The sequence below is a fragment of the Sciurus carolinensis genome, chromosome 12 (assembly GCF_902686445.1).
Source record: "Sciurus carolinensis chromosome 12, mSciCar1.2, whole genome shotgun sequence".
Lineage (NCBI taxonomy): Eukaryota > Metazoa > Chordata > Mammalia > Rodentia > Sciuridae > Sciurus > Sciurus carolinensis.
Window position 1 is genome coordinate 112867815 of NC_062224.1, and position 22958 is coordinate 112890772.

At 47.2% G+C, this 22958-nt stretch overlaps 1 protein-coding gene across 3 annotated transcripts in view; it reads right to left on the reverse strand.

Moving 5' to 3' along the window:
- Window positions 1-1219: 1219 nt before the first annotated feature.
- Window positions 1220-22958, reverse strand: part of Prrx1 (paired related homeobox 1) — a 64566-nt gene continuing 42827 nt past the window's right edge. Inside the window, exons 2-5 of one of the 3 annotated variants that reach the window (XM_047521300.1) lie at window positions 15536-15711; window positions 10624-10805; window positions 6983-7054; window positions 1323-1458 (exon numbers count right to left, since the gene is read on the reverse strand). In XM_047521300.1, the coding sequence (XP_047377256.1) occupies window positions 7000-7054; window positions 10624-10805; window positions 15536-15711 (413 nt within the window). In that variant the 3' untranslated portion in view covers window positions 1323-1458; window positions 6983-6999. Of the gene's footprint in view, window positions 1459-6982; window positions 7055-8520; window positions 10517-10623; window positions 10806-15535; window positions 15712-22958 lie in introns of those variants that run through there. The other 2 variants (XM_047521299.1, XM_047521298.1) reach the window with 2 other exon arrangements.

A 22958-nucleotide genomic window follows, 5' to 3' on the forward strand; every position in this document is an offset into this window, starting at 1 on the left:
TAGACAAACCTTTAGATATCCCTCTTAAAACATGTGTTCCGTCTTTCCTATTTCTGTTGAGTGGAGAAAGCAGATGACTATCTTTTTCTCCTCTAAGGATAATTCCCATGATAGATCAGAATATATCAGCATTCCACCAGAGCCCAGCTCCAAATTCAAGGACATCTTTGTTCTCTCAAATAATTTGTAATTCATTTAAAGCCCTAATGCAAAAAACGAAACTGTTCTCAAACAACTGCCCTGCCTATTGCTCTGGGGCCTTAGTGAGAATTCTGTGTAGAATATAAGAAAAGAAGCAAGATCCCTAACTAATGTCTCATCACTGCAGAGATAAGGACAATGGTGATAGTGTGAAATTTGCTTTCTGTGGTGTTTGAAAAATTGCAGACTGGAACTTGCAATATTTTATATATATATAAAATATATAAATATGTACAGTATATATATAAGTGCGCATCTGACGACCCTTAAGGCACCGAAGAGAAGTAGGCCATGCCTTTCACAATTCAGTCTTTGTTTTCCTAGAGAAATTTCTCTCCTTCTCAAGTGAAAATATTTCCTCTACCAAACAGCCTATGACAACAACTAGCTTTAACTCAAGATGACCGATTGTTTAAATGGGGCAGGGTGATATTGCTGGTGATATTATAGTACATAGCTTAGAGTTGAGACCTAGAGCTTAGAGCTGAGAGTGAGCCAGACACGGCCAGCCACACTGGTCAGACGGACCAGAGACCAAAGTTGTACACAATTTTTGTTTTCCAGCAGCTGATGGAAGAAAACCTTACCATAACCAACAGACACGGACAGAGTGAGAAAGGGGATCGTGTGAAGCGCAGATCTTCAGAAAGACTTTGGCTTTGCAAAAGCTCCTAGAGAGAACTGGCAAGAGCTCAGAGTAAGGCACTGAGGTTTGCACGGGCTGGTGAGAAGGCCTGGGCATCTCTCTGAGCATGTGTGTGTGTGGCTTCTGTGGCTGCCGCAGACCTTCTCCAAACCTCTTAGGATTATGGGAGTGGGTGGCTGAACCTAACTGAAGAAGCTCGGCGTTATATTAAGCAAAGCATGAATACAAAGAAAAATAAAATAAACACACAGAAACAAATGGTGGTGGAATTCCAGAGGGAGGAGGAAGGTTTTGTTAACTAATTTTCATTTTGCTCCTCTCCTGCTTTTCTCTGCCATGGTCCCAATATTTTAGTTCTGTTTGTTTGATTGATTGTTTTTACTTTTTTTTCCAGCGGATGAAGAAATGACAGAGCAGGATAGGTGTCTTATGGTTTTGATTTCTTCTTAGGCCTGTTTAATTTTTTTTTTCCTCAGTTGACTGTTGGCACCTGGTTCCTCTGTAAACTATACTCCTTGGCCTTCAGTCTCAGGTTGGCAATGCTGTTGGCCATGCTGATGCCCTGTGCAGGGCTATTGTTGGCACATGTGGCAGAATAAGTAGCCATGGCGCTGTGGGGACAAAGGAGAAAGCAGGGAGAATAACAGGCATTAGTTTCACAAAGCTGCAAGTCCCTGCCCCGGGTGGATGCACTCGCAGGACGGGGCCGTCACAGGGCGGGGGTCGGACTGAATGACCTCTAGGGTCTCTCACAGCCGGGCTTTCCATTAGGCTAAGGCACTTGGAGAGGGTGGCTGTTCTGCAGGGCAGGGGAAACGGAGGGGAATGGAGCCAGGGGAGGAAGGGGCACTTGCCACATTGGGCACAGTGAGTAATGATTTATTTCTGGGGTGAGAGAAGAGTGCTGCCCAAATGGAGCAGCAGGTGCTTTATCAGCTGACTAATTAAGGCAGCATTTGATCTCTGCCTACCTTGCCTAGCCCATGGGAGCAGCGAGGCAGAAATGCAACTTCGGGACAACTGGCTTTGATTTCCTAACCTCTCCTCGAAACTTCCTGCGGAGCACACACTGCCTTTTGGGTCAGTTATTTTGGAAATGTCTAAATTTCCAAAATAAAATATTGAAGGCTCCAGGTTCAGCATTCCTGACTTCAGAGATAACTGTTTCTCACTGTCCATATCGCCAAGGAAAACTTGAAGCTGTCATTGTCAGAGATTGTACTTGGGACCCAGGAACATCACTAGGCAGAAATTTGTCATTGCATCCATGAATCTCTTCTAAGGAAAAAAGAAACGGTGTTGTAGAACTGGATGAAATTATCCTTTATACAGAATGGCTAAAAGAAGACTGAACTAAATGAAAATGTTTCTAGTTGTTTCTAAGATTAGCAAAATCCCTTTCAACTGAGGTGGGGGGAGAGGGGGGGGGGATGGAGACAGACTTATAAATGGAACGACATGTGCTTTTCTGGGGCCTACATTCCAGTGGAACTTGTCAGCCACACAGGAGCCTGTGGTGCTGGGATCAAGTGGTGAGATCAGAAAGAGAGAAAACGGAAGCTGCTCTCAGGAAAAGATCACCTATGCTCCTCTGAAACACCACGCGGCCAGACTTATCACAGCCTCTTTCGGCTCAGTGACTAGCGATTAGCCCAGGAAGATTGAGATCAAGAAACATAAGTAGTTCCGGATTGCTCATCTCTCCAGAAATACACATCTTTAGCTTGCAGCACTGGTATAAGGGTGTGAGCACGTGTGTGTGAGAAAGTGAGTGCATGGCAGAAAGAAGGAGGCTCAGAGGGTCGCAGAGCCTGCCTCCTACTTCCTCCTCCTCCTCTCTTTCTTTTTTTCCTGGTACTGGGGATTGAACCCAGGGGTGCTTAACCACTGACCCACACCCCCAGCCCTTTTTATTTTTCATTTTGAGACAGGTTCTCGTTAAGTTACGTAGGGCCTCGCTAAGTCGCCGAGGCAGGTTTTGAACTTGGGATCCTCCTGCCTCAGCCTGCAGAACCACTGAGATTACAGACATGCGCCCCAGATCCAGCTGCCTTCCTTCATTTTTGCCCGCTCACTCTTACTCGGCGCTTCTGGGTGGTGGTCTCCACCCTCCTTCAGGGCAGGTCCTCCTATAGCAGCCTGCCCTTCTGCTTCTCTCACTTAGTTCAGTTCTGATGAATAACTTCTCTGACGTCTATCACTGTCCTCAGCGGTGAGCTCCACGGAGCGGACACCAGCTCTGCCTGTTCACAACCGTATCCTCCCGGGGAGCGGACGCCGCTCCTGGCACATTCTTGGTGCTCGTTAACTCTTTAGTGAAGAGACAGTGAGCGGTCATCCTGCTATGAGTGACAATTTCCCCACCGTGCTTTCACTCTTAAGAAGTAGTCCTTGCCGTAAGTTTTGCTATCTTAATGGAAAGAACAAAGTCAGAAGGACATGGCAAAAGGGGATGATCGTTACATATTCTGGGATACATAAAACTATCTTTCCACCGTAAAAATAAGCAAATATTAGAAGGGTTGAGACAGACTATCACTTCTCCCATTCTCTACCAAAGGGCAGAGAGGCAGAAGAGTCTCCAGCTAAAGTGGGCTTCATTAGGAGTGAAACAAATGACCAGAATAACCCATTAAGATAGGAAAAGTCTTTTCTAGAATGCTCCAAGAAATGCCATTTATTTCCAAAACACATACACATATCATCATTTAGTTCCTAGATGAATTGCATGTTTCCACTCAAGATTCTGCCAGAAATATAAAGCCCATTGTCACAGAATTCTAGGGTACACCAAGGACCTGAAGCTATCATAACTAGGAAAAGAGATGAGTGGATGTGGAAAATGTACCTAAACCATGGATTATTATAAAATCAGCCAAATTAGCCTTTCCCAACTAGGAGTCTGAGAGGATGAAGTACTAAAGATCGTAGACAGTAGGTGCCATTTTAAATACACAGGGATAAGCTGGAATTACAGGGTATCTGCATCAGTTGGTAAGTACTGAGGTGACAATGAACGGCTTCTGAGCACAGAGGGTAAAACTTCATGAGAGAACACGAAGACAAAGTCTGGTGGCAAAGTGCAGACTGCCATGGAGTATTGTCCTCGGCCTAATTTTGGAGATGTGTTTTCCATTCTTTGAGATTCTGGACAAGCAAAGTCCTACTTAATAGAAATTCACCCTTTCTGTTTGCTTAGCAGACAAAGCAAACCTGACCTTGGGGGACTAAGGTAGTTTACTGAAGTCGTTTCTACCATTTTCCAGAAAGGTCTGCAGTAGTGGTGACTGCGGTTTTGTCTACTGTGTACCATTTTTGCTACAGTTGCTTCACAGTCTATTGACTGTACCATCAGGGATGCTAGGCTGGGATTTATAAGGTAGCACATTTCTTAGAAATGCTGAGTTTTTCTCCCTAATGCAGGCCAGACTATAAAATCCAAAATCAGAGGAATGTTGATCCACTTTTTTACTCAAAAACAAATTAACTGGGAATTAGGGTCATATATGGCACAGGATGTTCACAAGGCATTTTTCGCTTGAATGGCAGCCTGTTCTTCTGCAGTAGACTGCAGCACCCTGGTCCAGTGGTATGGTGGTGCCGTCATAAGAACACCACGGTAACGGTGAGTCCTCACGGGAAGCCTCCGTTGATCGTGGTGTAAGGAGCAGAAAGCAGTTGATATTAATGAATGGATTTTGTGATTCCCTAGAGGCTTCAGTGATAACATTTCACTTGCACAATTTTAGAAAAGTTATAAATGTTGGAGAAACTGATCTGACTTATCCCAGCATTCTGTGGCTGAAAGACGTAGGCTAAGAGAAGAGAGGCCACCTTCATCCCTGCCTCTTAAGTGACGTTTAGACTGCATCATCCCACAAATAGAGACTGCAGTGACACTTTGTGCACATGCTGAGGAATGGTATCTCTTTCCCTACGGTAGTTCCACACGGGTCTAGCTTTGCAACTGAAGCTATATATGCCTTGTAGGCAGGCGTGGGTGTTTCTTTGACGTAGCAGTGATAAACAAGACTGGTTGCAGGTCAGAAAAGACAGACTCACTGAGTGGGTGTTCACGGACTAGCTGAAGCATGGCAGTGACTGATGGAGAGGACTCGCTTCCTAAAGGGAGAGCAGACGGGAGAGGCCCTTGGATGGCTGCCAATCTGAAAGACTGTTGGTGACCACCTGTTTTCTATGTCATGGAAACTCTTAAAGCTCTGCTTTAGGGAAAGGAGAATGCTGAAACATCTTCTTGCAAGAGAGAGAACTGTCAGGACAATTAGCTACTTTCAACCAATTCATGGGGCCATTCAGACTATATGAAATGACCACCCCTTCCTATCAGACGTCCTGGGGTAAACAGGTAAGATTGAAACTGATGTCCATCGTAGGTTAAGTGTAAGACAACAACCGAGAGCCAGCTCCCTACCCGCTGGGCTTACCTTCTGAGAAAGGCAGGGTGCAGATACGAGCTGACTCTTGGCCCTGAGTTTATAGGGTTTGGTTAAAGAACCATCTCTACTTAAGTTCTAGTAAAGCTCTGTGTATCTGTGACCAAGAAAGGACTTTGCTGGGATAATGTGCAGGGAGACATTAGAGATGAGAAAGAAGGGCTGTCTCCCGTCTGTTGACTCAGCAAGGCAAGGCTGGGACGGCCACAGAGCTGACACGTTTAACGGGGCTTGGAATGTTTCCATTTCCTTATTTGGAGATTCCTAGCACATGTGGCCCCACTGCAGGCAGCAGAATGCTGACCCCCACCAGCGGGGTTGAAGGACGGTTCTCACTGGGGACAGATCATTCACGATCCGTCGAACCCGCTCTGCAGTGAGGGAAAACATGCTGAAGACGCTGCCGGACACCAAGGAGGCCCGAGCAGCCCGCAGGCGGCACGATTTCAAAGCCGGGAGACTCGGCCACGTGTCCCTCAGCTTTCTGCTCACCCGTAGTGTGAACCCTACAAGTCACAGGACAGTTGAGGTTTGGGAGAAAGCAACACTCGACTCCATTTTCAACTGTAAGGTGGCCTTCTAGTTGGCTCCTCTGAACAAATGATGACAGACTGTAAAATTTGACCCCAAAGACAAATCCGTCCACTGAGAAGTCTGTGGGTCTTGCTGGGAATCCAGGTTTTCCTCGGGGGGATTCTGACGCAGGAGCCTTTCAGAGGCTCGGAGCCCTCAGTTTCCCAGGCTCTGCGGTGCTGGAGGGCAGAGGCCGCCCCTGCCTCTGCGGTACATTCTTTGGTCAGTGCAAGAACGGTGGAGGCAACAGGCCCTCTAAGAAAACTCAACACTGGTTTTCCTAGGGAAGCGTAACTGAAGCGAAAGTCTTTATGTCCCATTAGAACGGTTCTTACGTGACGTCAACAATCACGTGCAACTTCCGTTTTGGAAATTCAGAGGTTGCTTTTAAACGTAAACTTAGCTCTTACGAGTGGACACGCTTGGACCACGTTTCCTCAGTCAGTCTTCAGGGTCTTCTACATGATCAGTCACATTTCTGCAAGCCTTAACTTTTCTTCTAGAACTGTCTAATACATATATATGCAAACGTTGGCATATGTAGGCTTTGCATCTTTCTATTGTACACATTTTTTTAAATTTCTTGTTCAAAACATATGCTGCTTAGTAATAGGTTCTGAATTGCCCTGTGAGGTCTGCAGCAGGGACACATGCTGGCTGGGTTTTGATACAAGCTCGCACAGGAAGTCCATGATCCGACAGAAGCCAGGAGGAGAACATAGTTCTTCTGACTCCTACACGTGCCCTGCAGTCAGTGAGCTGACAACCTCACTGTTCAAGGCGTGTCCTGAACGGCACGGCCATCACCTGGGAGTGCAGCAACTTGCCGATGCAGAATCTCAGCCCCGCCCCAGGCTTAGCGCACCCCAGTCCGCAGGGATGGGGTCTCAGGCGAGTCCTGAGCACAGCCACATTTGAGGAGTGCTGCTCTAGCCGGCGCTGGCCTTAGGTTTATGGGCAGGTTCTCCAGTAGCTCTGGCTCTAACCCCAGTCCCCGCTCGAGGACCTCACTGCTCGCGTCTCCGGGACTTGAACCCCTACTTTCTTAAACACACTGAGCTTCCCCTTAAGCCCTACCCCAGCAGCCCCCGCCCCCCTGACAAGTTACCTTTTCAGGGTCTTCCGTTAGAATCCGTTATGAAGCCCCTCGTGTAAACAACATCTTGGGAGGGACGAGGATCTATGTTTGAAAGTGTGAAAGCAAGAAATGAGCCAATGTGTTCAGCAGATGTCGGCCGCACCAGGGGGACAAGGCAGGGGACGGGGCGCTTCACTAGTGCGGGTGTCCAGCCCTCCCTCCGCAGACGGCGCTCTGGACCAAGCGGCAGGGCCGGGCCATTGGCTCTGCTCTCCCGGGAACTCAGGTCTCTGGGGAAGGGCGTCTTAGCTATTTCATCTCAAAAAACAGGCAACAGCCCAAGACTTGGTTGGTCACTGCTACCCAAGAGCAAAGCGCTCTGTAATCACTGAGTCCTCCCATCCTAGGGCCTGCGTGTGGGCTCATTCTCATAACTTAAGGAAAATTGACCTGAGCTAAGCAGAGAGTATCATTCCAGAAAGCTTCCTTCCACTGGCCACAGGTAAATAAAGAAGACACCTGCCAGGAAAGTAGCATCTGAGCTCCGGGATGCTTTGCTTCCTCTGGAGGCTCAATGGCGGGCCGGTCATGTCCTATAAAATGCTCAAGGGAATGAACAAGGTCGTGACATACCTGGAGTAAACTATGTGCCTGAGTTTGCCACCAACAAGCCTGGTTTACGACTGCCGTCCCAAGGTGATTATTAATACCACTCCCCTTTCACTTTCAAAAATGTACCAGTTATACAGTCACCACTCTGACTGCAAATGACACCCCGGAAAAGATTCGTTGGCTCTTCCCCAGTCCACAATTCTGAACGTTAGAAAGTAACTGTTCTGTGCCTTGGCTTCCTCCTTTCCTCTCTGGGAAGAGCCCTGGAAGTCAGCCAGCTGCTCTCTAACAAAACTGTCAGCTGGCAGTCCCCAGGTTGCAGGAGCAAGCCCCAGGGGTTGTCCCTGTGGGGTGCCCACACCCCTGAGCTGTCCACTTATCTGAGATAGACCTTGCCTCAAAAACAACAGTTTAAACAGTTCTCCAGCCTTAGACTTTTTGCTGTTTCCAAAACGGTGCAGGTTCAACTCGAATGAGAAGAGTCATGTGTCCTAAGGAGTGGGACAGAAACAGGGACCTCAAGTACTGGCTCTCACTCTGTTCCCTCAAGACTTCAACCTGGGCAAGTGTTCAGTCTCCTCTTCTTTGGAACTGGAGCAAGGACAGAGTATCACACAGGAGTGTCCCAGGGATTAACCAAGACAAATGCTTTTTAATGAATGTCACTAACTTGACATAAGGACCAACAGAAATTGCGAGTGAATTTTCCATAACACAAAATGTCTATCAATTCCTCCGCTCTTCGTCACTCGTTTTTCTTTTGTATTTCCTTAACAATAGTTATATTTCCTAGCAAGTTTCAAAGTGTGAAATCATAATATATTGGATTCTAAACAGCAGAAAAATCTCTAAGTAACAGAATGGTTTTTGCCACTTTTAGAAATTAACCAAACTATAAACACTTCAGTCAACATTAGGTCAAAAAAAAAAAAAAAAAAAAAAAAAAACCAGATTAACTCACTGCTTTAAACCATCGCTTTTCTACTTAAATTTGGAGATTAATTTATTCTTCATACAGAATATGAACAATCAGGTTCTGTAATATTGTTTTAATTTTTACACTCTTGTATCTAAGAAATGATATAAAAGCACACCATAAATGAGCAAGAAGTAATAGGTTATATGATCTTAAGTGAAAAGAGCAGAATACAAAATAATATGTACACTAAGGCTACACTATTTAAAATATTGAACTCTAGTCGTAGAAGAGAACAAACTAGTTATATCAAGATGATAGAATGATGTGTCTTTTGAAAACAGCTCTAGATTTTCTTTATCATCTTTTTAATTAAAATAGAATATTTCCAAAAAGGCACACACGACTTGCCAGGTTAACAGCTTCAGTTAGATGCCCACATACTAAATGCTCCTGGTGTGGACCCTGAGGCTTGGCTTTTGCTGCAGCCGGTGTCTAACCTGACACTGGTTCCAGAGGACTTTGTCCCCATATGCAGGGCACTGTGCTCAGTCTGTCCCTGGCAAGGACCACATGGCAGCCGTCTGGGTTATTTATGGGTGTGAGGAGACCTTAAGGAGCATGCAGGCAGAAAGAGGAGTAATGCTTCCTGGTTATGACCACATTCACGCCCAAGAACTTGAGTCCCTGGACTATAAACTAGACCCACAAGCCATTTAGTGAGTCTGTGGACTACCAGTACTCATAAGAGAAACAAAGCAGCCCTTCACTCTTTTAAAATATTAAAGAATATGTGATCACGATGGTCCTGTTTTTAGTAAATCCTAGGGAAGAAATAGGACACACAGATAAAATTAATCTTTCAAAATCAGCAAAGATGAGGGTAATGGGGTCCCAGAACACAGCTTCCTATACGTGGGGCCACTATGTACTAAGACCAGAGTTAATTCAGGCTAATTTTACAACAAGGAATATAAAAGACATTCCCAAACGCATTTATAGTGTTTCTCTCACGAACTGCTCTGTCATAGACAGAACATTTAGGTGAGGCTTTTGGTTTGGATCGGAGCTATCAGATCTGGAAAGCATTTGCTTTTCACTTCAGGGGCTAGGTTTCTGCTAGGGAACTGTTAGTTCGGTTAGTCTAAAGCCTGTCCTTAAGCTCATAATTAACCTTGACAAGAAAAAGGTAAACAAAGGCACAATAAGTGAATTTGCGAACACTTCTTCCATTGACATCAGCAGACGAGAACATGCAGACTTGACCTGGTTTCTTAGAACGCTCAGGTCTAGGTTCAGAGAAAGGCACCCTGGACCAGCCATGTGGCGCTGAGCACCCGACTGAAATAGCACTCTGCCATTTGCTTCTTCAAAAAAGTCACTTTTTTAATATAAAAGTTTAGTGTAAATTATACATTCTTTTTTTTTTTATTTAAAACATACACAAGTGCACACACACACACACACACACACACACAACTGACTCCCAAAGACACCTCCAGACAAGTAGATAAGAATTAGCAACAGAACAGAAAGCATTTGGGATCCTAAGAAAGTTCCACCTACTAACTAATAAGGAACTGAGGTTGTGAAAGTGATTGGAATGAGCTCGGGTTTTCCTTCCTTGTGTCTGCATCACTGTCTCCCTCCCTTCCTCCCTTCTTTCCTTCCTATTTCCCTTCTTCCCTTCCTCCCTCCCTCCTGTCTTTCTTTTCTTCTAATTCAAAATCAGTTTCACTGCGAGTTTGGAGCCTTGCATGTTAATTCCCTAATTGAGCCTAAGAACACAAATCTATCTGCAATTTAGAAATGGGGTAGTTCTGTTCCAGAATGGCTGCGGAAAGGGGCAGTGGGCACAGCTTATTATTGGTCTTTCCTTTTAGATTCTTCCCCATCTTTGAATACTTTGCAAGAGTTCCCGAGTCCACGAAGAGACTGCTGATGGCCTGCCCCTCTCTCTTCTGCCCCAAACCCTGCTCCTGGGGCAACTAGTAACGTCCTGTGGAACTCTGGGGATGTCAGCAGGTTGAGTGTCTCTGGAGAGGGTAACCCAGGAAGAAGTGTCAGCACACGCGGCTTTGAGCGTGACGATGGCTGAGGAGCGTGTGGAGGTGGAGCGAGGGAGGGCGGGCGAGCCATTCACCTGTACGGGGACGCCGTCCCCCAGGAGAGATAGTCGGTGGGCCTCGGCGCGGGGCGCGGGACGATGGGCTGTTCCAGGGCGCTCACGTCCCCTGAGTAGGGCTTGAGCAGGGACGCGTTTTTGTTGGCCAGCATGGCTCTCTCGTTCCTGCGGAACTTGGCCCTTCGGTTCTGAAACCACACCTGGAAGACGGTGGGAGGAGAGAAGGGCGTGAAGAGGGAGGGGAGACAGAAGGGAGAGGGGACTGGACGCAGCACGGCCTGGGACTCCTCCCAGGGAGTCAAGGTAGGCACGGTCCTTCCCTGGTGCCAGGCCTGGAGCCCGCCAGGGTGGGGACGGCAGGCTGGCTGGGAGGCGCGTGCTGAGCATGCAGGTAGCCTGGGTTCTATCCCCAGCACAAAACAAAAAGAAAACAACACAAAAAAACCTAGGGCCACGGAGTTCTTCCCGTAATCCAGACTCCTGAGACAGCTCTGTGACTCACACACCAGACAGCAAAATGGGGGCACAATCCCCAGCATAATCGTAATCAAGGAAAAGGAAAAATCTCACTAGACCTCCCCACAGATACAATGACTTTACAAAAATTTTTTCAAAATTCTTCAAAATGTGAAAACTTCTGCTTTCATGTTACTGGGTGTCTAAAAGAAAAGTCTCTGTTTCTCCAATCGCGCTCCAAGGACTTAAGGAGCAGACAGTTTGTTTTGGAGATGCAAGGAACACCATTTGGGGAGTGAGGGGCCGCAGAGCAGCAAGCACTGCAGAGAGCACTAGCAAGCCCCTGGGCCGCCCTGTCTGCAGGAGGGCTGGACTCCGGCCACCGGCCACCGCAGCACGCTCTCTGTCATCCCCCTGCAGGGGCCAGGGAGCCGACTGCTTGTATCCTGGCTCTTGTCACTCATTGGTTACTAACATTCCGGCACTTCTGACATACCAGAGGCAGGCAAGGAGGTCTCTTGAGGTTCTGGAAGGAAACATGGATGCTAAACATCAGAAGTTGGCTGGACTACATTTCTTTGTAAGGTTTGAGGGACGTGGGTGACAATGACAGCATCCATTACAGCTAATAATAAACTTGCACAGTAAGGGCCACCAGGACTGGGAACATCGAGAGGCACACTACTTCTGGTCATCGTGATAATTCCAAATACTGTTCTATTATTTTTATTTTAGAGTTAAGGAAACAGGTTCAATGAGATTAAGCTATTGAAGTTTACACAACTAATTAATGGCTGAGGTTCCTCTTGTTCTGCCGTTTTGTTTGTTTTGTTTGTTGGTGGGCTGGGGTGCTTGCTTTGGCTAGTTGCTTCTGGCTTGCAGTGTGGGAGCTGCATCCCCAACCCAGGGGCTGAGCTCGTCAGGGACATCCACCTCATGACCTTGGCCTCTCAGAACGCAGTGACACCGCTCCTGCCCCTTCACTCATTAGGAAGCCTTTACAGAGCGCTGCCGTGCCCGGGCCCTACCAAGTGCTGGGAAGAGAGATGAGAAAGGCTTATTCTCTGCTCTTCAGCAGCTCCCAGTCTACAGAGGAAGATGTGTATGCGTGAGAAACTGCAAAATAAATAATTTAGGTGCACTTATGGAAACAGACGCTGGTGAGGCGTGGGAGAAGGGATTCCAGCACATGGAGAGACAGCTGCATGGCTCAGGGGGCAACACACACCCCAAGTATTCCAGGATCACTGCCCCACAGAGTCGGGCAACAGGAGGGGCCAGAGTGGGAATCCACAAAGGTGGAATCTGGACATCCCTTCTCTGGCTTCCTGGACCCCAGTTGTTCTGTTTCTTCTCTTCACATTGCTATTGGAGTCATCGTTTTAAATATCAATGTGATCCTATCAGTGCCCTGCTTGATATCATCCACTGGCCTCCCAAGACAGAATAAATGACGACTCCTTGCCATGGATCCAAAGTCTGTTCAGGAATTAGTTCTTTGTCCAACTCTAACTTGGGCACTGGTCCTCTACTTTGGCTGCTTTCCACCCACCCGAAGTCACGGCAGACATCCCCTCTGCCTGCAGTGTGCTTCCCTTTGTCCAGCTCCAAAGCCCAGATGTTAATCAAGATTTAACTTTAACATCTGAAGTCTTGTAATGGAAGGAAGATGACTTTTAAGGTCCAACAGAAATGAATAAAAATACTGGCTACACTACGTTCAAGATTTATCTTGGAAAATTATTTAATTTCTCTGTTCCTTGGACATAATGTTCCTACTTCCAGGATGGTGAGAACCATTCCAGAGTGGGTGCTTGATCAGTGTGCATTCCCTCCCTTTCCCCAGGGAGCCTGGATGGTTCCTGTCTCTGGTCCATGGCTGGTTCCTGTACCTTCCTTTAAAGGAGGAATCGCCTCACAACATCAAGACTGTGATTTGCACCTCTGTCTTCCCAGCCCCAGACTAGAATATCCTCAAGGAAATGGTCAGTATTTTATTCACCCCAGCAAACCAAAGCAGGTCCAAAGGTATAATTGGTGCCCAATAAGTGTTTGATGGAAAAAATGGGGAGGGAAAAGGAAAATGAAAAAAAAAAAAAACCCACGAATTTTACAAAGATGAACAAAATATGGCCTCCACCCAAGGGGACGCCACCATCGAGTGGAAGAAGCTGGCCACAAACAGCTCCATGTAAGGCACATCATGTAAAGATAAGTGCCCTAAATATGAAGAAGCCTGGAGTCAGAAGGGGTGAGCTCAGACAGGGAAAGTGCTGGACTCAGGGAGGAAGAATGATCCTGGAGGAACAGTTCTGTCTTCCTCTTAGGGAATGTTCACAGCCCTGGGAGTTATTAGTAAGTGGCAGGTGGGAATGGAGGAAGAGAAAACAGCTCTGCCATATCTGCCTGTCTATCCATATTTGACTCCATCCTCTTTGTTTTATATGTATCTATACCTATAGATAATATGTATTATTTATATGTATACAGATAATTTGCAATATGTTTATATAAATATACAATTGCCTACTGTAATAGGGACAAGATGGTCTCCCAACCCAAATATTATTTTCACTTTTTTTTTTAAATTTCTCCTATTGCATTATCCAGGTTTCCTTCTTTAAAATTCAGAACACTGTAGTGAACATAGGACTTCAAGGTCACTGTGGATTACTGGCCTAAAGTTCTTCCTGACTCCACCGCAGGCTGAGGTTGGGGTGTCAGCCGTATTGCGAGGTGAGTGTTGGGAAAGTGGAAGGGATTTATGAGCACTATGTAATAAGCAGCTGGGGAAAGAGGAGGTGGGAAAGGGAACATCATAGTTCATCACAGGATGGTGGGGTGGACAGAGCAGGACTGAGCTGTGTCCCTGTGGTCACCCTCGCCTGAGCCCCGAAGCCTGCTACTAGTAACTACACACCCTCACGCACACCTGCTCACCTATCCTCAGGGGCCCCTGGATTCTATAAACCTTCCCCTTTGTGGCGGGGACTGAGCCCTGGGGTGCTGAGTCACATTCCCCTGGTATTTTTTTTTTTTTAATTATTTGAGACAGGTCTTGCTAAGTTGCTTAGTGCCTTGCTAAATTGCTGAGGCTGTCTTTGAAACTTGTGATCCTCCTGCCTCAGCCTCCGGAGCTGCTGGGATTTTAGGAGTATACCACTGTGCCCAGATAAACTTGGCTCTTTTGTCATTGGCATTTTTCTTCTGTCTCTTAGGAAGGAGCTCTTTTTAGGTGAGGTCCCTGTTCCCCATTGGAGAAACTCTCTCACACTCTCTCTGAAGGGACCTCCAGCACCTCCACATCAACTCAATGAGCATCTCTTGCAGTGTCCCGTGCCTTGTGACAGACACAGTCCTACCCTAGTCAAGACCCTGGAGGTGGCTCAAGTCCCCATCTGTCTAGAGTGTTATCCTTAATAGAAAGAAATCCCTCAAGTCAGACAGAACACTGATAGGCAAACAGCTATTTCTTCAGGAAGACGAGAGAGTGGCCCGCCCTCCTGATGGGGACGGCAGCTTGCCACCGGCAATACGGAGGACAAGAAGCTCTGTCGGCAGAGACGGCAAAGCACCCCTTGAAAAAGCATCTGGTCAGGGGACTCATGGATTCAAGTCTGTCGTAGAAAAAGAAAGAACTCAGGATCTCCGCATCTGTGTCCAGATCCTCTTCAGCCGCCTCTAGCTACGTGACTTTGTGTGAAATACTTGAGCCTCTCTGTGCCTCTGTTTCCCCATCTGCAAGGTGAAGCATACTGCTCACATCACTGACCGGGGTGAAGAGGAACTGGACTAGTGATTAGAGAGCACCTCCAGGCAACAAGGGCTCGCGGTTGTATTGTCATTGTGGCTGTTACTAAACACAATCACAGGCATATTGTCCCCCAGGTCTGGCTTACAGTCAGTGTGCCACGGGAGGAATGCTTTGCACAACGCTGCGCCCTCTTACCCTGTCTACGTGTCCCTGCCTCTGCTCACTTCAGGGGACACGGTGAAGACATGAAAGCCGCCCACCTGAATGTGCTCTGAATCCCTTGCTGTCCACTGCCCACTTACACCGCTGTGCACAGCCATGTGTACTCAGCAAGTCTCTGAAGGTCTGCCTATGCCCAGAGGCTGGGGAGGAGAGCTGAGGCTGGAAGAATTGACTCTGTGGACACCTGATGCTCGAATGGAAAGCTGGGGGTACAGAGTCCTAAGCTCAGATGGACAGCACAGGTGACATGAATTGGAAGGGTCAGTGACCACGGGGAGGAGTGGACCCATAGCAAAGACCACACTGCCCTGCCTCAAGGCCTTCCATTTGGCTTTTAAAAATACCAAACCCACAGTTAGAGACAGGCATCTGTCTTCGTGCTGCCCGCTTGTGACCCTGTTAGGGCCGGCTCAGTCTGAAAGCTGCAACTTGGGTTTCAAGCAGTGAGGAGCCGTGTGGCTACGGGCACCCGGTGCCATCTGCCACGGCAGGCGTTACCTGCACTCTGGCCTCCGTGAGGTTCACGCGGCGCGCCAGGTCTTCCCGCACGAAGGCGTCCGGGTAGTGCGTCCGCTCAAACACACGCTCCAAGGCCTGCAGCTGGCTGCTGTTGAAGGTCGTCCTGTTCCTCCGCTGCTTTCTCTTCTTTTTCTCCTCTGAGTTCAGCTGATCATCTGGAACAGAAGAAATTGATGATAAGGATCCACATTCACGTTATGGGTCTGTCAGCACTTTTTTTTTTTTTTTTTTTTTAAAGTTATCTAGAGATGAGGACATTTGCTCATGTCCTCATCAAAGTCCTCCAGTCCGTGTGCAATCGTTGGCATTGGCACTCAAGGTCATCTGCCCAGAACTCCCAGAAGTTCTGATGCTTGGTTTTTGCTTCTCAGCATGGGCCAGACCTGAATCAACAGTTGGAGAGACTCTGCTTGCATGTTCCTTAAAGCCCGTCTTGTCAAGAGGGCTAACGGACAATCTCACTCTTGGCCACGTTCTCTGGGCTTCACCAGAGATGGAGGAGTTGTCTTTTACTATGTCTTAGACAATATTATGCTCATTGATACAGTTTCATAACCAAGTAAACAAAGCAGCTCCTGGCTCCTTCTCTAAAACATGCAAAAGTGAACGCAGATGCAGAGAAGAAACTGTTCACACCAACTAGGGGGACTTCTGCTCCACGGTGCACTCTTTGTAAAACAGGAGCTAAGTCCTAGGAGCATTCACCCAGGGTTCTGTGCTTTGCCAGGGCTGGCTTCAGGGACTTGATTCTCCATCTGGGCCAGGGCCCAGCACCACCAACCCAAGCCAACATTAGCCTGGGACTCACCCTGGGAGAACCCGAAAATGAGGAACAAGGTTCCAAGATCCCTGAACCAGTTTCACTGCAACTTGAGTCTTAGGGCCCTGGGACTTTAGGGACCTTTGGAGAATCACAGTCCCAAGTGTCCCCCTGCCAGGAGCTCTGCTCTCAGTTCTCCCAAAGGCTAATCACACAGCCTGTGCATGTCAGTCAGAGAGCAGTGTGCCCCTCTTGACACCCCACCAAGCCCCAAAGAGGAGTGACAGATTGTGAAACAGAGCGGAATCCCAGCTGTGCTAACACCACCCTCAAACAACAGCCAAGACCCAAACTGCCACAGGGCCTGCACGGCTCCCAGAGACCCACAGTGCCACTGCCCAGGTCCAGGTCTGAGGCTCGGCTGAGAGACTGATCCTCTATTTCCTTCTCCCCTGAAGTACCCTCTAGTACCTTCTCCCCTGAAAGGCTCAGCCCAAAGAGAATCACAAGGAGTTTGAGAGAGGATGGGAGCAAAGAGAACCTGGCCACATGTTCCATGAGCAATAGAAAGTAGCTCTCGGCCACTTATTTCTAATGTGTACAGTCTCTTGGCCTGCGATTATAACCACAGAACACATTCAACAAAACTACCAGCGTCAACCCTAATGTCTGAAGAACAGAACACCTACCTAGCTAAAATATTCTTATTACAAATTAGAGCACATTCTAGATTCGCATTTGGATTCGAAGTGCAGCTCAAGTCCAGGGGCAGCCAGGTCTCCAGGTCCTTCTGCCCAGAGGGTCACTGCTGCACCAGGAGGCCCTGGAGCTCTAAGCAGAGGGAGCCTGGCGTTTCCTCAGCTAATTAAAGCACCCACTTATGTAAGTGGTCGTTGAATGTGTTTTCAGGGAAAATGTGAAATTTCTCTTGTCCTTAGGAAACTGTTTTGTACAGTTTTGTGTGATCTCACCCAGATTCCTGCAGCAAATGCTCTGACCCCATCCTCTGTGCTTTGTGGGTGTGCCCAGTTGATCCCCTCTGGGATTTCACATTTGGGGAACCTCCCCCAGGAGCCCACCCTTGAGGGCATCTCTGCCACTCAGTGAGAATATCAGATCAGCCACATCTGAGAATGAAACTCATTTAATCCCAATTTCTGGAGTCTGTGCAGGCCTAGCGTACCCCAACCAACATCGCTGATCATCCCACTATTATTTATCCCTCTATTTAGCTATTAGTAAAATTAGTTTATAATAATATCAACCCTAGAATTCAGCTACAGAGGATCAAATACCTTTAGCAGTTGCCTTACATTTGTCTTCTGCTTATCTACATGTTTGGGAGCATGTGTCTACATTTCCTTTTCACAGATCCTTCTGTCCACAGTTCAACATGTCTTGGACTTCAAATCTCATTGGGTCTTCCAGAACTTGAAAAGTACTGGTACCTGCTCCCAATAAACAGGAATCTATAAAATATCCTTGGCTTCCATATTTTTCTCTCATTAACACCAATTATATGCTAAGCTATTATTTTTAATCATATAAGGGAAATATTTTATTAAGTCAATACCATGATTTCTTTTCTTCCCTCAAAATTATTTCTCAGGTAGAATCTCAAATTCTAAATCTTTTTTGCTGCTTCCTAAGTCTTCCTGAGCTGCTTCTTGTGTTGCCAAACTACAATCAAGAGCAAGAATAATTTATGTCTCGTTCTTAGTGCTACAACCTGCTATGTAATCTCCCAGTAGTTCTTTTGAAATCTTCCACTGTTCTTTCAAATTCCACTGACTGTCCACCATAAACCACCAACTCCCCTGACGTGGGAGTAAGGGAAACGGAGAATTACAGTTTATGACAGGGAATAAATAGCTGTGATGACTTGAAACCATGCCAGCAGAAGTTTCCCAGTGAACGTTCTTGTTGTTTTTAACAAATGAAAACATCAGTCCAGATCATGTGGAAGGTGAGAAAAGACATGCAAATAACAGGGGTCCCGGGAGCCTGGATCTGGCAAATGTCCTGCTAAGTGGAGGTAGAACAGGAAGAGCCGGCGGGCAGGGACAGCTTGAGCCGCAGCCCCTCGCTCGCTCGCCCGCTCGGCTCACAGATCTAGGCCGATCCCGTCCTGAGCACAGGACAGCAGGATGCAGCTCCGCATCCGCCTCAGCCTGAGGGGACAGAGAGGCACTGCAGGAGTCTACAAGTGTAGGGCACCGGAAGGACCTGTGCTGGACACATTTCCGGTTCCTGGCCCTGGCTGGGGCTCGGGAGCCAGCCATGTCCTTGCATCATGGCAGGAGGACCATCGTTCTTGTGAACCATGCTGTCCAGGGATAGTGACCTCCCATCAGACACTAGAGGCATCTCATTTTTTGGTACTCTAGAGTGTTAGGATGCACCAAGTTACAGATTAGCCACGAATTATGAATGAGTTTTGATCAAAGTCGAATGTTTCAAATCCAAAGTACTTCCAGATTTTATGATTTTTTGGCCTCAGTTGCAAATACGCAGATATTGTCGCTCTTCCCCTCCCTATCCCCCAGTCCTGGAGACTGAACCCAGGGACTCTACCACTGAGCCACATCCCAAGTCTTTTTAATTTTTTCTTTTGAGACAGGGTCTCACTAAGTTGCTTAGGGCCTCACAAAATTACTTCCATTCTACTCTTGAGAGCAAATTACAATACACAGGCTGTGTAAGCAAGAAACAAAAAAGCATCCAGAATATAAATAGAAGCTGCTACCCAGGCAGATCTTTCCATACTAATTATATCTAGGAAAGAAGATTGACGTGTATCACGTCATTCCTACCACAATAGCCGTTACACAGAGAACAGCTAGAACAGTCATTTCAATCCAGGTGTTCTTGCAGTTTTTCCCAAGAGCCTCCCCTGCATGTGCAGGGCCCATGTAGCACAGGTGTGCACCCCTCCCGTCCACTTTTTCACCATGAATACATTTGCACGTCTTCATTTTTAGATATGGTCCAAAATCTGTTTCCTGGGACACATTTCAAATCTTTCCTGCTCTGTAAGACTTTGTGGATAGCTGCAGTTCATATTGACATCTCCTGTCTCCAAATTCCTATAATATATATGTATATATGCATATATTATGTTCATGTACATAAGGCCATACATTAGTATCTCACCTAATACTTTTTAAAGTCAATTCTTTCTATGTAAATGTCCTGTCACCTTAATGCATTCAGGTATTCCTATAGAAAAGAGATAGGGTCCCTTGACAAATCAAATGACAGAGTTGGAAAAGTTAGAGTGGTATTGTGGTGTAGAACTGGCTCAAAATATTAGAATCTTAGTCATTCATCCAAAATCTTAAAAGGTTGAATAATTCCTGAATTCTGATTATTCTTTTTAATAATGCAAAGAAAATAACTAGGCTGGTATTGTCTTTGTGTCCATAGGACTTGAACTACAGAGGGAAAATAAACTTTCTACAGTGTTCCTTCTTCAAGTAGGTTGGATATCAGCTTTAGAGATGGGAAGCTTTGCGATCCTGTTCCTGTCTAGATGCAGGAATGAGTCCTTCACTTTCATCCCTGATGTGAAAAACAAATTACAGAATAAATGAATCATTTAAACAAAAAGGAACACTCAAGAAAGAGATGTTGGGGAGAATGGTGTCTCCTCGGAACAGCACACACGTGAGGCCCTTCTCTAGGAAAGAAGGTCGTAAGCCCAAGGTAGAGTCCTCATGTGCCCTCAGATGGGCCGGAAGGGCACGGTGGCCCAGGTAGGGCTCCTGCACAAGGCTCATTCTGGACTCCTCTTGTGGCTCCTGAAGTGGCCCAGGAGGGAGGGTGGAGAAGGCACCACTGACACCTGGTCACACCGCGGGGACCAGGCAGCATGAGATGAGCCCTCCGCACTGAGGCCTTGCTCTCCCGCGCGGGCTTCCGTTAACTCTGCTCTGTGTCCTGTGGGAGGAGCCCTGGAGATCCCAAATCAGTGGTCAGCCTGACATAATTTAAAGGTACAATAAGAATATATTTCAGAAATAAGATCAAATCGGAATAAAAATGTGTTTCCTATGCCTGAGTCACATCAATTTGGGAAGAAATCTGATGCAAGAAGATAAAACTCCAGCTTCAGTAGCAGAAACCAAGCACCACATCAAAGCTCCTCACCCGCCTTTTGGTGAAGACATGGCAGGCGAGCGGATCTAAAGTGCAGCCCGCTGATCATTTTATGGGCATCGAAGAATGTTCTCAAAGGAACTTACATTGCACAACAGCTACTTACTTTAATGGGATTTGTGTGGTTCAGGCCCCATAACCTTTGGAAAATTGAAAGGAAGTATAATTGCAAAAGCCACTAAAAACCGTTTGGCTTTCGTTGCAAGGCCTGTGAACAGCAGCGAAGCACGCCTGCGGCACTCACTTGCGTTTTTTGGTTGCACTGAGCTTCAGCTGAAGTCGTGACAGCGTCCTTTAACATAGGCCCTGATGAATGGCACCGGGTCACCTTCCCGGAAGACGACTGCAGTCCACGTGGTGCTGAGCACATCACAGCCAGAGTCGGGTTCAGCAGCACGTCATGCTTTCCCCACAGCAGAGGTGCCAGGGGTCCTGGGCCACAGCATCCCAGCAGCCCTGCCCAGAGTGCCAGGCCTCTGCCAGTGTGAATACCCAGCTGGACACCCGCCGTCCACCACAGGGTGCACTGTCATGTCAGAGCGCCAGGTCCTGAACTTTGCACGCGGCATTCGACCAGCGTGTTTCCCTTTACAGTCCACCTGGCATAGACGGGTCTCAGCCGGCCATCACCGTCACTAAGGACCAGAAAGCCACATTCAAACACCTCAAGTGTCATCAGGGGGATGACAGACGTCCTTCGGAGAACAAAATGCTTTAAAGGGTATGAAAAAACGTCGTTTTGAATGGTTTTGACCACACAGATGAGCTCACAGCTGCAGAGTCACCACGTCTCTGTGACCGAGCTCAGGGTTAGCTCCTGGTCATGCTCAACTTCCCTGGGAAGCAGAAAACCCTGAGGACTACGAGGCCCGGCCGTGACCTGTACTGCCCTGGACTTCCTCTCATATACGTCCTTCCACCTCTGTAGATTAATACCCTTCTACAGGCCAGAAGAACGAACACGGTCCACACTGCTTTACCCGCTTCAATCCCTCAGGATTTGTCCTTACGGATTCCCGCCAGAACCCCGGGATGCCCCACCGGAGCAGGCCACCCTGCACATGGCCACCCACAGCAGAACTCCGGCTTCTCCTGGGGCCGTGCTGGCAAACCTCACACTGCCACTTCCATGTGATTGAGAGTCGAGGTTCATCTAAGACCCCAGAGGACAAGGTTGAGTCTGTCCTTACCTGAAGCTCTTGTCAGTGCCCAGTAAGTACAAGCTAAGAACCACAAGTGCTGGAGCCAGACAAGAGTGTCCTTGTGACAGGAGCTGAGTTATTGGACAGGACAGCATCTCTGTGATAAAGGCATAGAAGTCTAGCTTCAGACATGGAAGCTGCTCCCAATTTCTCTGTGGACAAACGACTCAGTGGTTCTCAATTTGATGCAGAATACAAAAAAAAAAAAAAAAAAAGTAGAAATACGACACTTTATCAGAATGGACTAAGAATCACCAGAGAGGGCACACGGTGTGGCAGAATAGACAGCAAACCAGCTTAGTGACAGGGGCGACCTGCATCCTACAGCCCCTGCCCCTTGCTGTCTGTGTGGCCTTGGATGAGACACTTCACTTCTCTGAGCCTTGGTTTTCACAACAACAAATTGAGAGTGAGACCACTCACTTCTCGGGGTCCTTGGAGGACTTAAGGAACACATGGTAGCCACAGAGTCATGCACAGAGCAGCCATTTCTAAGTGAGGATCTTACTGCTACCACAGCTGCTGCAGTTTCTGCTGGGAAATGGACTTGCCAAAGCTGTAGATGCTCTTCCATTTTTCTTGGCTCACTGCTGACACTTAGCTCTCCTACCATGAAATGACTGGAGAGAAAAGGAGAAAGTCATTCAGATACGTCGACGTGGCACCACTGGCGTTGACGGAGAGCACAGTTGAGAACCAGGGAGCTGGAAGATGAACAAAAGCTCTACACGTCAGCAGGCGCAGGGCATGGTGGGTGACCGAAACTCGGGAAGTCACACGTAGATGCTTGTCCCCAAAGCTCCACGTGGACGCTCCTCTGCTTAGTCAAGTCCTGGCTTTCTACCAAGTCAATGTTTCTTTCTAAATTCAGATTTTTAAAAGAAATATTCAGAAAGCAGGCAGATCCTAGGACTCAGGCAAGGAATTGATACCTTGAGCGAGTAACCACACCAGAATCAGGTTTGGGGAAGGAAGAAGGTGGCCAGCGGCTAAAGGCAGGCCATGAGAATTCAATTATTTCCCAGCCCATTTGCCTTAGATTAACTAATTTGGTTGCCACATGTCTAAAAACACAAAAATTGGGTCATATTACTCAATGTTTATTCAATGACTTTTTTTAAAAAAAACATCTGAGCACTTTTGGACATTCCAAAAGATTTTTATTTTGGAAATTCCAAAAGATAAAAAAGAAACCAAGGAAGGCAAAATTCGGGGACAAAGAGTGAATTCCGAGACTTAATCATCTTCCTAAACTTACAAGATGGCAGGTGCGTGGTCCCCT